This window comes from Garra rufa, chromosome 5 (assembly GCF_049309525.1).
Source record: "Garra rufa chromosome 5, GarRuf1.0, whole genome shotgun sequence".
In the NCBI taxonomy this organism is placed as follows: domain Eukaryota; kingdom Metazoa; phylum Chordata; class Actinopteri; order Cypriniformes; family Cyprinidae; genus Garra; species Garra rufa.
Genome location: NC_133365.1, coordinates 15,348,128 through 15,362,068, shown reverse-complemented (window position 1 = coordinate 15,362,068; position 13,941 = coordinate 15,348,128). Strand labels below are relative to the sequence as shown.

At 34.4% G+C, this 13,941-nt stretch overlaps 1 protein-coding gene across 1 annotated transcript; it reads right to left on the bottom strand.

Moving 5' to 3' along the window:
- Positions 1–11,432: 11,432 nt before the first annotated feature.
- On the bottom strand, positions 11,433–13,527 carry cox7c (cytochrome c oxidase subunit 7C). Its single transcript, XM_073840997.1, has 3 exons — positions 13,366–13,527; positions 11,724–11,861; positions 11,433–11,523 (listed from the first exon to the last, which is right to left on the bottom strand). Exons 1-2 carry the CDS (start codon positions 13,438–13,440, stop codon positions 11,745–11,747), a joined length of 192 nt encoding a protein of 63 aa, XP_073697098.1. The 5' UTR covers positions 13,441–13,527; the 3' UTR covers positions 11,433–11,523; positions 11,724–11,744.
- Positions 13,528–13,941: the final 414 nt, after the last annotated feature.

Below are 13,941 nucleotides of genomic sequence, written 5' to 3'. Positions count from 1 at the left end.
AAGTAATTAACTTCACACAACCCTTTCTCATGCCCATCCATGCAAAAATCATACAAAACGATTCAGGAAAGAGAGGCGTATCACATAGCTAATCCACGATAAGGCAAATCCACCCAATGCTTATGGATCTCGAAAATCAATTAGCATCGCAACAAAAGTTGAAGTAGCCTTTTGTCAGGAACCAAATTGTAGAGACCTGGAGAGCAATTTAATAAATTCAATTAATTAAACTATTCAAAACTAATTGAGTGGGCCACCGAGGCTGGAAACGAACTAAATGGAATTCAATAAATGTAATTTGTTTGTCATCTTTCACAAAGCCTAAGCATTTACTCAGTAGAAAAGTACAACAAATGTCCACTTAAGCTTGAAATGTGTAAAATATACATTTGCAACATATTTACAACCCTGAAAAATGATATTACATTGCTTCCTGGACGTTCTGCTCCACTTTTAAAATGAAAAGTCCATTGAGTGCCGCTAAAAGTGTGTTTAGTACACGAAACAGATGAATGTGAGTCTCGTTTTATTAGGTAGAGGCATGTTTTTTTGTAATTACCTATACGTTGCAGTTTTAATAAAGTATTTAAATAATTATGTTAAATGTTTTTTATTATTGTTGTTAAAAAAGTGTAGCCGTGCAAGAATCTCTGACTTCAAGATCAACCCCTTTTTACCTTTCTTCTAGGTATGAACCTTGGTACAAGGCGAGGGCTTTGAAATGAAGGCCGAACTGACTCATTTGGTAAATGATTTACATTGAAAGGAGATTTAAAGTGAACTCTCTCTGCCTCACAAGTTCAGAGCCTGTGGATATATTTCATCTTTGCCTTGCATTCTCTTGGTTCAACAACATCGGTCTCACATTCACTTTGGAGAGAAAGAAAATAGTCAAATGAGCAATGCCTTTGTAGCATTTCCTCTATTGCAGCTGGTGGCAAATAAAGGTCTGACTTTAAAATAACACAGTAGTGTCCTCTTTACAAGACAGGACACCATGCTGTGCAGGTGATTGCGTTGTGTTTTTAAATGATACTAATAAAGATAAAAGAAAGCCAACTGTAAGATACAGAGACACAGGCAACAATCAAGAGAAACATACTGTACATATATAGATTATGTTAAAGTTTCTATAATTGTGAAGACAAAAGTACTAGGTGGATTTATGAAGTTATATTAAAAGGATAGTTCACCCAAAAGTGAAAATAACCCTGTGATTTACTCACCTTCAAGCCATCCTAGGTTAATGACTTTCTTCTTTCAGACGAATACACAAATACAATTAGAGTTACATTAAAAATGTCCTGGCTCTTCCAAGCTTTATAATGTAAGCTTTGGTGAAAATATGCTAGTCTCTCTTAGTTTGTTCACAGCAAAGGAAAACCATCTCCTCTGAGCTTCAGTGTTCACCACGCTATGCCTGCATCCTGTGTCATTCGCTAAAACAAAATTACAGTTTATAAAGTTTTAAATATGGAAATTTACTTACCCAAACTCATCGATTCACTTCAGAAGGCCTTTATTATTTTTAAGATGGATGGACGCACTTTTTTGGGCTTCAAAATCTCAACACCCATTCACTGCCATTTTAAAGCTTGGAAGAGCAAGTGCGTTTTTTTTTTTTTATATATATATTACTCCAAATGTATTCGTCTGAAAGAAGAAAGTCATATACACATAGAATGGCTAAGGGTGAGTAAATCATGGGGTAAATTGCATTTTTGGGTGAACTATCCCTTTAAGACTGTAAAGTCTTATGATTTTATTTTATAGAGATTTTTTTTGTTGTTTTATACATAAAGGATGAACTATCTTTTAACGTTTTCACATCTGCAGTTTTGAAATGAGCCTCATGATTCATCTCTTTCATTAAACAATGATTTAGAAACATGGTAAACTATTGATCCATATCCAAACCAAGCAAAAAAAAAAAAAAAAAAAAGCCCAAAATATTCCAAACAAAATCCTAAAGGATGGCATATCACCATTTAAAATCAAACAAGTCACAGCTCTACAATGTCTTTTCAGGTCTTGACATGAAATAAACCTTTTGTAATGATGATGACAACAATAAAAAGGCACTGAAACTGTGAACAAAAACTGAAATAAGATTTTCAGCAATAGGTCGTATTGTGCTGTTGTGTTTGTCAAGGCAGAAACAAATGACAGCAATAGGAGCTGCAAATTGCAAAAATGACAAGCTCTTACTGTTGTCATCTGTGAACTGCCTGGGTGACAAAACTGTCAGTCACTGAAACTGTTGAGAAAGACAAAGAATAAGTTTAGCAATTTTGAATCGTTTGTACCAGGCTGATCCGCATTATCAGCAGCTGTCTAAGTCTTTATTTCCAACAAAATCATTCTGCTGAGAAGCAAAGTTCTCTTATCACTCCTGTTTTGTTTTGTTTTGTTCATATATTATGCATCATTCCATATCAGGCAACATTTAATATACAGTGCCCTCCACTAATATTAGCACCCTTAGTAAATATGAGCAAAGGTGACTGTGAAAATAAATCTGCATTTTTTATCCTTTAGATCTTTCATTCGAGAAATTCACAAAATTCTAACCTTTCATTGAAGTAAAACGATGGAAATTGGGTTTTTTCTCTAGTTCATGTTGGCCACAATTATTGGCACCCCTAAAAATTGGTCTAAGTAAAATATCTCTAAAGTATATTCCCATTAATATTACAATTTTTTTAGCACACCAGGGTGGCTAGGAGTATAAAATTGTCCTGTTCCACAGGATTACAAATATGAGAAACACAAAAGCCAAATTCCCTTAATCATCCATCACAAGAAGTAAAACCAAAGTATGTAGTTCTGATGTGCAGAACAAGTTTGTTGAGCTTCACAAAATAGAAAGTGGCTGTAAGAAAAGAGCTAAAGCATTGAAAATCCCCATTCCCAGGGCAATAATTAAGAAGTTCCAATCAACTAAAGATGTTACAAATCTGCCTAGAAGAGGATGTGAGTCTATATCATCCTAATGCATGATAAGGAGGAGAGTTTGAGTGGCCAAAGACTCTCCAAGGATCACAGTTGGAGAATTGCAGAGAATTGTTGAGTCTTGGGGTCAGAAAGCCTAAAATAAAATGATCAAACAGCCCCTACATCACCACATGTTGTTCCAGAGGGTTTCAAGAAAAAATCCTCCTAGCTCACCCCAAAACAAACTCCAGCATATTCACTTGTCAGACATGATTGGAACTTCAAACAGGACTGGCTTCTATGGTCAGATGAAACTAAAAATGAGCTTTTTGGCAGCTAACCCTCCAGATGGTTTTGGTGCAGACAGGGTTAAAAAAGTACCCAATGCCCATGGTTAAAAATACTGCAAGGTCTTTAATGTTGTGGACCTATTGTTCTGCCAGGGGTCCTGGACATCTTGTTTAGATACATAGCTTCATGGATTCTATCAAATACCAGCAGATAAAAAAAATCAAAACCTGACTGCCTCTGTTAGAAATCTTATAATGGGCCATGGTTGCATCTTCCAACAAACAAACATCAAAATCAACACAAAATTGTGTCACTGAGCACAGAATGAAGCTTCTACCATGGCCGTCCCAGTTCCCTGACCTAAACCCTGTATAGAAACTGAAGAGAAGCACCACCAACATGAAGCCCGGAAGAGAGAGATTCTGGAAAATCTAGAGAGATTCTGTTCGAAGGAATGGCCTCTGATCTCTTGTCAGGTGTTCTCCAAACTCATTAGACAATGTTGGAGAAAACTCAGAACTGTTATCTTGGGAAAATGACGTTGCTATAATTGGGTGCCAATAATAGTGGCCAATGTGAACTAGAGAAAAACATTTATTTCATAGTGAGATTTCACCCCTAGGTTCTATTGATTTACTTCAATGACAGGTTAGAATTTTGTGATTATTTTTTAAATGAAAGATCAAAAAGATAAATTATGCAGATTTTTTTTCACATCCACTTTTGCTCATATTTACCAAGGGTGCCAATATTAGTGGAGGGCACTGTAGGTGGATTTTAAATCTCATGCTGCTTCTCTGTTTTCAAAAGCATTTGAATTGCTTTGAATATATATTTGTTTTGTATGTTATCATATACCATTTCTTTATCGGAAATACTTTTACTGTGGAACAGAGTATCCTTTGGCATGGACTTCTGCCAATAGCATCAATTGGCAAAGATGTAAAGCTACTCTCATGAAAAGAAAATTTTTTTTTCTAAAACTCAAATTCCACCATTTTTAAAACATAAGACCACCCCTGGTCCACTGCACACTTGTAATTTTTATAATTTGATTTTCCTTTTCACTTTTGGTAATAATTTTCAACACAAGCCTTTTTTTCAGTCTGAAAGACTTCAACAGCCACTGTGATTTATCTTTAGTAAATGTACTTTTCATTAAAAGGTCAGATGTACTCGATAAACACTGAGAAAGGATCTTATTTTACTGCTGTGGCATGAAGGACAGAGTTATAATAAAGACAAGTGTCTGCCACCTCTCTAGTGGAACACATATTGCATCTGGGACTTGATGACTTGTTTTGTGAGGGCGTATTTTAGAGGCCAGATGATGTTTGCCAATGCACGAACAACCACAGGTAGAAACTAACAGATGAGACCTCAGAACCGTCAAGACGTCAGGTTCAAAAGACATCTATTTCTGTCCGTGGGAGGGAAAGAGAGCTCGCAGCTGTGAAAAGGAACAAATAATGATCCGCAAACAGCCCCCAAATTCCACGCAAACAACATTGTGGCAGAGAAAAGGCATAATGGGAGACTTATAGACTCTCGGCCAATCCTATTTACCAGTGGAACGATATGTCACCACCCTCTCAATGTCTCATTAGGCTCTGGTAGTTTTATCAGTAAACACAGTTCTATAATGTCTCCCAATCATTTTAAATGTCATTTTTCATCAGCGTTTAATAGTGTAAATGTAAACATAAGTATGGCAAGCCATTGTAGCCTAAAATATAATAAGTGTTATTCGTCGTAATTGCATTTTTACTAGTAAGAATTGAATTAGAGAGCTCTATAATTTAATTCCTACTAGTAACAATGCCAATTAGTTGAAATGAATTTTTACTAGTCATGTCTCCATTGACTTCCATTCATTTTTAATTACAGAGCTCTACAGCATAATTTTTACTAGTAGGAATTTCAATTAGAGAGCTCTACAACTGAATTCTAACTAGTAACAATTCCAAGAAGAGTGCTCTCTAAATCAATATTTAGTAATAATTCCAATTAGAGAGCTCTCTAATTCAGTTTTTACTAGTAACAATTCCAATTAGAGAGCTCTCTAATTTAATAATTATTAGTAAAAATGCATTTACAGAGCTCTATAATTCAAGTTTTACTAGTAAAAAAACACATTAAAGATATGTTTAATTGCAGAGCTCCATACTTGAATTAAAGAGCTCTCTAATTCAGTTCTTACTAGTAACAATTGAATTAGAGAGCTCTCTAATCAGAATTCTTACTAGTAAAAACTGAATTAGAGAGCTCTTTAATTGTAATTGTTACTAGTAAGAATTCAATTGTAGAGCTCTCTAATTGGAATTGTTACTAGTAAGAATTGAATTAGAGAGCTCTGTAAGTGGAATTGTTACTAGTAATAACTGAATTAGAGAGCTCTCTATTTGTAATTGTAACCAGTAATAATTGATGTAGAGAGCTCTATAATTGGCATAGTTACTAGTAGGAATTGAATTATAGAGCTCTCTAATTTAATTGTTACTAGTAAAAATGCAATTACGATGAGTAACGCATAGTATATTTTAGGCTAAAACAGCTTGCCATACATAAACTATATTCAGTCATCAACATCTCAGTTTGACATAGTAAATTCCTGATTCATCTGTAGACATACTTCCACCTTCAGGTCATATTTTAACCATTGACACTCCAAATGAAAGCCATCGTAAATGTGTGTTCTATGTTGAGAATATTTTGCGGTGAACTATTCTGTAAGTACTGCAGCAAATGGATGAAAAATAAAGAAAAAACTGTTTTTTAGAAAATAATAAATTGACTTGACTGACAAAAGTATCTAATTGTGATCTTAATGAGATTTTGAAGCACAGCAATTAATTTCTGACAGCAGTCAGGGTATTTTTGAAAAAAAAAAAAAAAAAAAGTCAAGAGAAATGACATGTATTTCAAAGCATTAATGACTGTGATAAAGGTCTGAAAAGAAATGCCAGGAACAGAGTACAGCCTTCTTCATTTCATGTTGTTTGCCTCTGATGAGACTGTATAAAGAAAAAAACAAACAAGAAGCTCTCAGCCTAATAGGCAGTTTGGTCTTATTTCTTTTCAAACCTACTGGTTGCTGTCAACTGCAGATATTTTTTATTCAGTGTAAATAAATCTTTGGGTAGAATGCATTTTTATTTCACAGGATTTTCTAAATTCTGAGCTTTATTTGCTTGTTTGTTTGTTAATTATGTGCTTTTTCTGTTGTTTTTGTTTTCTTAAGAAAACTGCACATTTGGCAAAGCGTGTGAATGTCGTTTCCTTAAACAACCAAGCACTGATGCTACAAGAAGAACAGATTGTAGATTATGTACATCGCAAGCATGACAGACTGTTACTGCAGAATTTTCAAAATGAATGCCAAACCCCCTCTCTCTATATATAGACACAGATTTTCCTGTCCATAAAATCTCTCTTACCTATTACAGAACATAATATATATATATATATATATATATATATATACTAGCAGCACAAAATGTTGGAGACAGCTTGCATAACAATCACTGTTATGACTGTTGGTTTTTGGTTAATTTTTGTTCTGTTTTAACTGATATTTGTTTTCATTCTCATATTCACACTTGTAGCTGCTTTGGCAAACTTAGCACAAGTAATCTATAAAGCACAATTAATTACAAGTATGTTTTATTAATTAACTAAATGAGGGTTTCCAACTATACAGTTGAGGTCGAAAGTTTACATCCCCCTTTCAGAATCTGCAGAATGTTAATTATTTGACCAAAATAAGAGGGATCATACAAAATACATGTTATTGTTTATTTAGTACTGACCTAAGTAAGAAGAGAAAATAATAGTTGAATTTATATAAATAACCCTGTTCAAAAGTTTACATCCCCTTAATTCTAAATACATTCTTACCTGAATGATCCACAGCTGTGTTTTTTTGTTTAGTGAAAGTTCAGGTCCCAAAAATTGTTTATTTTTTCCGCATTTTTGTGTATTTGAAGTTTGAACCCTTTCCAACCATGACGGTGTAATTTAGAGATCTATCTTTTCACACTGAGGACAACTTCGGGACTCATATGCAACTATTACATAAAGTTCAAATGATCACTGATGCTCCAGAAGGAAAAACTATGCATTTAGAGCCGAGGGGTGAAAACTTTTGAACAGAATTTTCATTTTGCCTAAATATCATATTTTTTCATTTAGTACTGCCCTTCAGAGGCTACAGAAGATAGTTACATGTTTCCTAGAAGACACCCCTGATCTTAATGCATCTTTTTTTCCTTCTGAAGCATCAGTGTGAGTTTGAACCTTCTGTAATGGTTGCATATGAGTCTCTCAGTTGTCCTCAGCATGAAAAGATGGATCTCAAAATCATACAGTCATTGTTGGAAAAGGTTCAAATACACAAAATTTCTGAAAAACCAAAGAATTTGTGGGACCTGAAGGATTTTTCTGAAAAACAGCAGGCAGTTTACCTGTTTAGAACAAACAAAACACTCATAAACAATTATCACACACACAAAAAAAAAAACAGCTTTGGATCATTCAGGTAACAGCACAGTATTAAGAATCAAGGGAATGTAAACTTTTGAACAGGGTAACTTTTATAAATTCAACTATTATTTTGTCTTGTGGTCTTATGTAAATAATTTTATGTGAAATACCTTAGTAATCAGCACTAAATAAAAATGTCCTTACTACCTTTCTGGGCCTTGAACATGGTAGTTGCTGTCTATACAGGGTCTGAAAGCTCTTAGATTTCATCAAAAATATCTTAATTTGTATTTTGAAGAAGAATGAAGGCCTTACAGGTTTGAAACAACATGAGGGTGTATAATGAATGCCAGAATTTTGAATTTTTTGATGAACTATCCCTTTAAAACTTAGTATCTGTATGTCCATTCTCCATTGATAGTCACGTTGGTACAGGTATAGCCAAATACAACCTAACAGCCATTAAACAGCCAGAGGACACAAATAGAATGACTGAGACTTGAGCTAATTAAAAGTAGCTAATTATTTCAGCAATTAACCTAGAAAGTTAGACCCATTCAGACATCTTAGCATAAACGAGATTTAAAGAGCCCAGAGGTAAAATAGTAGCTTTCCATTAAACAGACCAGAATTTAACCTTTTGTTCAAAGCTGGAGCAAATACAAATTTATCCAAAATGAACGCACACAGTTTATTGTTGCCTTCGCTTTCATTGCTTATGGCAAATTTGATGGTACATTAACTTTATAGTGCTGCATGACGGTCCAAAATCATTAAACATTAATATACAATTATGGAATTGATTTTTAATGGCTCTGCTTTGTTTTAATCAGGGTCTGTGTCCAGGGAAGAGTTATCATACAATCTGGCAGACTTTGATTTAGGGATGGCTGGTTTTTAATGGCCTGTTCTGTGTGACCTTAGCATTCTGGCACCGGCAAAGATAGCATCTTTGTTCTCAAGGACGTAGAGTGTTATAGTGATACATAAACACTAAGTTAGAACACTAGCTTATAGAGGTCTTTCAAAGTCACTCTGACTGTAGAGATAACATGTTCACAACATAAAAGTACACTCTAAAGAAATGCTGGGTTCAGCCTGTTGGGTTGTTTTTAATATTTTTACCCAGGTGCTGGGTAGTTTTTTCTGTACTCAAAAAAATGCCGGGTTATTTTTTAACCCAAATGCTGGCTTCAGTTTATTGGGTTATTTTTAATATTGTTTACCCAGGTGCTGGGCAGTTTTTCTGTAACTAAGCTGCTGGGTTATTTTTTCTACCCAACAGCTGGATTAAACCTGCCTCCAACAAAAAACAACCCAGCTGTTGAAATACAGTTAAAACACAAGCTTTTTGCTTCCCCTACAGGAGAGAGGTTCACAGCACCACCAGGATTTCCAGCCCATTTTAAGACAGCAATATGAAGTTTTTTTTTAACAATAACAACCCAGCATGTTGGTTAAAAATATTTAACCCAACCAGCCGGATCAAAATAACCCAGCATGTGTTCTGTCCAATATTTACCCAGAACTGGGTTGCCACATAACACAAGTTGGGTTGTTTTTTAACTCAGCACTTTTTGTAGTGTATAAACCTAATGACAAAAAAAAAAAAAAAAAACATATTAAAAGTGAATGTGTTAAATAAGTATCAATATTATTTATTCTTACTATTCAAGTGGGAAATATAAACGCTAAAATGGAAAAATTGTGCTAATCTTATAAGTTTTAGAATTTTTTATAGGGTTTTCTTATAGGGTTTTCTGAGGAGAGATACTTATGGAAGCCCATTTGCGAGATACAAACTCTCAATTCTGACTTTTTCTCAGAATTGCATGATATAACCTCCCAATTGTGAGAAAAGTCAGAATTGTGAGATAAAAAGTCAGAATTATCTTTTCTTTTTTATTCATTCATTCGGGATTTCATAAGTATCTCTCTGAAGAATAAAGTAACAATTCTGAGAAAAAGTCAGACTTGCGAGATCTAAATACAATTCAGACTTTTTTTCTTAGAATTGTGCATTTATATCTTACAATTCTGACTTTTTCTCAGAATTGCGTTATATAACCTCCCAATTGTGAGAAAAGTCAGAATTGTGAGATAAAAAGTCACAATTACCTTTTCTTATTTTTTATTCAGTGGCAGAAACGGGATTCCATAAGTATCTCTCTGAAAAATAAAGTAACAATTCTGAGGAAAAGTCAGAATTGCAAGATCTAAATACAATACTCAGAATTTTTTCTCAGAATTGTGCATTTATCTTACAATTGTGATTTTTTTTCCTCAGAATTCCAACTTTTTAGCACACAATTGCGAGTTACGATGTTAGAATTGTGAGATATAAACTCGAAATTCTGAAAACATATCAGCTTTTTTATAAATTGGACTTTATAACTCGCAATTTTGAGTTTAATGTCTCACAATTCTGAGAAAAAAGTCAGAATTGAGAGATAAGTCGCAAATACCTTTTTTTAAATTTTTTTATTCAGTGGTGGAAACTGACTTTCATAGACACTGCATTTCTTTACAACTGCCTAAGAGAAGATTAAAATAAAGATACTGGACATTACAAACCAAATATAAAGTGTTTGATCAGGAATGACATTTCCATGTGATTCTGTGCACTGAAAAATAGCAAAATTTATCAGTCAACCAAACTGTATATGACCAATATGGTCTGAATGGTTTATAACATTTATGGCTCGTTTCTCAGTCTTACAACCCTTTACCCCTTTGGTCTTCTTAAAAAATTGGCAAGTCACATTCCCTTGAATGATGTACATAAAACTCGAGCGAGCCCGATCCCACTGAAATAAAAATTGTAATGCCAGTTCTTTTATAATATTACTCTGTCACTTTGCAAGTCCCCTCTCTGTTGTTTTGTTCCTAGATATTTATAGCTTTTGGCAGTAGAAGGTTAATTGAACTATAATGGGTTCATATATGAAATTCAGCAGCAGAGGCATAAAGCTGAGAATTGTGGAGGGAAAAACAATACCCTTCCAAACACACTTTTTCAACTGTAGTGACTGACTTCCCAGCGCACATCTAAAATCCCAGCTGACTCTATCATTTTAATATTCTTTACATTGTAATCCCACTGTTGTAAAATGCATTTCATTTTCATTAAGTGAGCGCTTTCCTGGAGTTTTGCATGTAAATAAAACTGTGCAAACGCTGTGAACTTCTGATACTTCACAGCCTTTTCACGTTATTATATTTTTATAATATTTAAAGGGATAGTCATCACTTTCTCACCTCCAGGTTCCAAACTTGTATGAGTTGCTTTCTTCTGTTTAACACAAAAAAAGTCATTTTAAAGAATGCCGATAACCAAATAGTCAACGGCCTATGACTTCTATAGTATGGGGAGAAAAAAAAATACTATTAAGTCAATGGCTACCATCAGCTGAAACTCATACAGGTTTGAAACGAGTGGAGGGCGAGTACATGATAACACAAGTTTCATTTTTGGGTAAACTACCCCTTTAAGAGAACACTTTATTGTAAACATCACATCAGTGTTCAAGTAAACATTTTATCGTACAAATGACACACTAAGTGTAATAAGCAAGTTATGTTGAATGGATAATTTCAAATATTTCAAATATTCTGGAAGGATTTAATCCAAGTATGCATTTTATAAAGAGAATAATTTCATTTACGTAATTCCAGCCTATGCTTTTAAGTTTCAGGAAAGAACGGGATAAAGAATGAGAAAAACATAGCAATGTAATTGGTCATTTATTTACAATAACATTACAAGATCCACACCAGAAGAAACTGAGAGCTGCGTTGTACAAGAATCACACTGACCTAAAAAACAAAACACAAAGGAGCAATGTAAGAAGAGAATAAAAAAAAATGGCATCCTAAATTATTAAATGGTCATGGTTTGTAATGGTTCACAATGTGGCAGTGTTCAAATTTTAATGAAGATGAAGAGCGATAAAGGTCATTTAGAGACAAGCCATGAGCACATGTGCTCAGAATGTGTAATATGCAAAGTTACTTACAATGTGTGACTGGTAGGAGCTTCACTTCTTCAGGATCTGATGCCGGACAACGATGAAGGGGAAGGCAAATCCACTGCCAAAGAACAGCACCATCATGCCAAGAAGCCTCCACTTGTTCTCAACAGAGAATGGCAAGTTCTGCAAAAAAAATAAGTAAAATTAATTAGAAAAAGTTAGTAATAAAATTCGAAATTACGTACTGGTGTACTTGTATTAAAGTAGAGTTTCCAAATCAATTTCATCAAAAATTAATTAAAACCAAGTTTATTAACCGATGTCTTACCTGCTGACCTTTGATTATCAAGTTCAAGCATACCAATAAGCAAAAATGCCTTAGATAAACTAACATTTATGCTTCATTGTTTTTTTTATTGCCGCCTTCTCCTGTGTTCCACTGTACAGATGTGAATTTACTTTTCCATCAGCCTGAGGCTTATTTATTTCACTTTTTAGTGTGAAAGAGCTTTTTCGTTTGCTAAAATAGAACTTTTTATATTAAAAACAAACAAGCTAGCCCTGCTCATATTTAAAAGGTAACACGAAAGTAACACAAAAGTAGCGTAATGCATTAATTTCAACAAAAAGTAACTAAGTAATATAATTAGTTACTTTTTTAGGGAGTAATACAATATTGTAATGCATTACTTTTATAGTAACTTTTCCCAACACTGATAGATCGGTAGATAGTTGAAATATTTAGAAGCTATAAATAACTACAAAGATATATATGTGACCCTGGACCACAAAACCAGTCATAAGGGTCATTAATAAATAGTCTAATAAATCAATAAATAAGCTTTCCGTTTGTGCATGGTTTGTTAGGATAGGACAATATTTAGCCCAGATACAACTATTTGAAAATCTGGAATCTGAGGGTGCAAATATCTAAACCTAAATACTGAGAAAATTGCTTTTAAAGTCGTCCAAATTAAGTTATTAGCATATTACTAATCAAAAATTAAGAGGATATGTTTAGAGTAGGCAACTTACAAAATATCTTCATGGAACATGATCTTTACTTAATACCCTAATAATTTTTGGCATAAAAGAAAAAAATCGATAATTTTGACCTATACAATGTATTTTTGGCTATTGCTACAAATATACCTCTACTACTTAAGAATGGTTTTGTGGTCCAGGGTCACATATTAACTAAAAGTAGCTGCCATTACTTATTACTTGTGAAATATTATTGCCCATTCAAGGACATTAAACACTATTGCAGCATAATTACATTAAAACCAACCTCACTGAATCATTAATTAAAGCACATGAATGGATGTATATTAAAAATCATTGAAGGTTACCCTTAACGTAAAGTATGCGGTAAACGTTGACAGGCGCGGTGGCCTGATCTGCTACATATACTAAACTAAACTAAGCTAAGCTAAGCTAAGCTAAGCTAAGCTAAAGACATTCCTGCATTCAGCCTCTACATGTCCATCACAATCATTCTTAATACGTTTACTTATATATGCTTAACCGCAGCTATGTACAAAGCATCTGATCACTTTTAACTAACACTTAAAACGACATCCCGTTGGGCTTTAGCTGAACACCAGGCCTGTGCCAATCAGTCACACAGGCGCTGAAGCTTTAAAGAAGAACCGACTTATTTGCTTATATCCTAAGATCCCCTCACCTTCCCTGGTCCCTCCGCATAGTGACTGGAGCGCACCGCAGAGGTGGCGAATCGTCGTACGGCTTGTCCGAGCATCGTTTACTGCTGAATTGTGAGATCTGCTCGACCTGAGTCTGACTCTAAACGACCTTCCTGCCTGGAGATAGGAGATTCGCCGAACAGCCTTATGGGTAACGTAACAGTCACGCCGCGAGTCATTATGGGAAATGTAGTTTTAAATCAGATGTCTGAAAAGTCACGTACATGGAGAAAAATCTTAAGTGAATTCGCGGGAGTACCAAAGAAGTGACTTAAATAATTAATATCCAAATATTTTTGCTATATGATTGGTGATTTTTTTTTTCTGCTGTAGTAAGTATCTTAGCTTATAGGCCTAGTTACAGAGTTCTCCCTTTTTCCTGAGCAGAAGCAATGCTGCTTTTGATGAGATTGCCTTTGAGCACCTGTGCGTTTCACAGAATAATAAAAGTCCTGCCTAGCTTGCATCTATACCAGGTTACAGAGTATGAAAAACAGTAGACGAGGAGTCTTATGTCAGAATCCTTAATGTTTATGGAACAGTAAATGAGATTAACA

Bases quoted from the DNA above. Each gene is read 5' to 3' on its own strand.
- cox7c (XM_073840997.1), bottom strand. From the start codon at position 13,440: ATGCTCGGACAAGCCGTACGACGATTCGCCACCTCTGCGGTGCGCTCC. The intron at 11,862-13,365 runs GTGAGGGGATCT...TTTTTTTTGCAG, and splicing joins ATGCGGAGGGACCAGGGAAG to AACTTGCCATTCTCTGTTGA.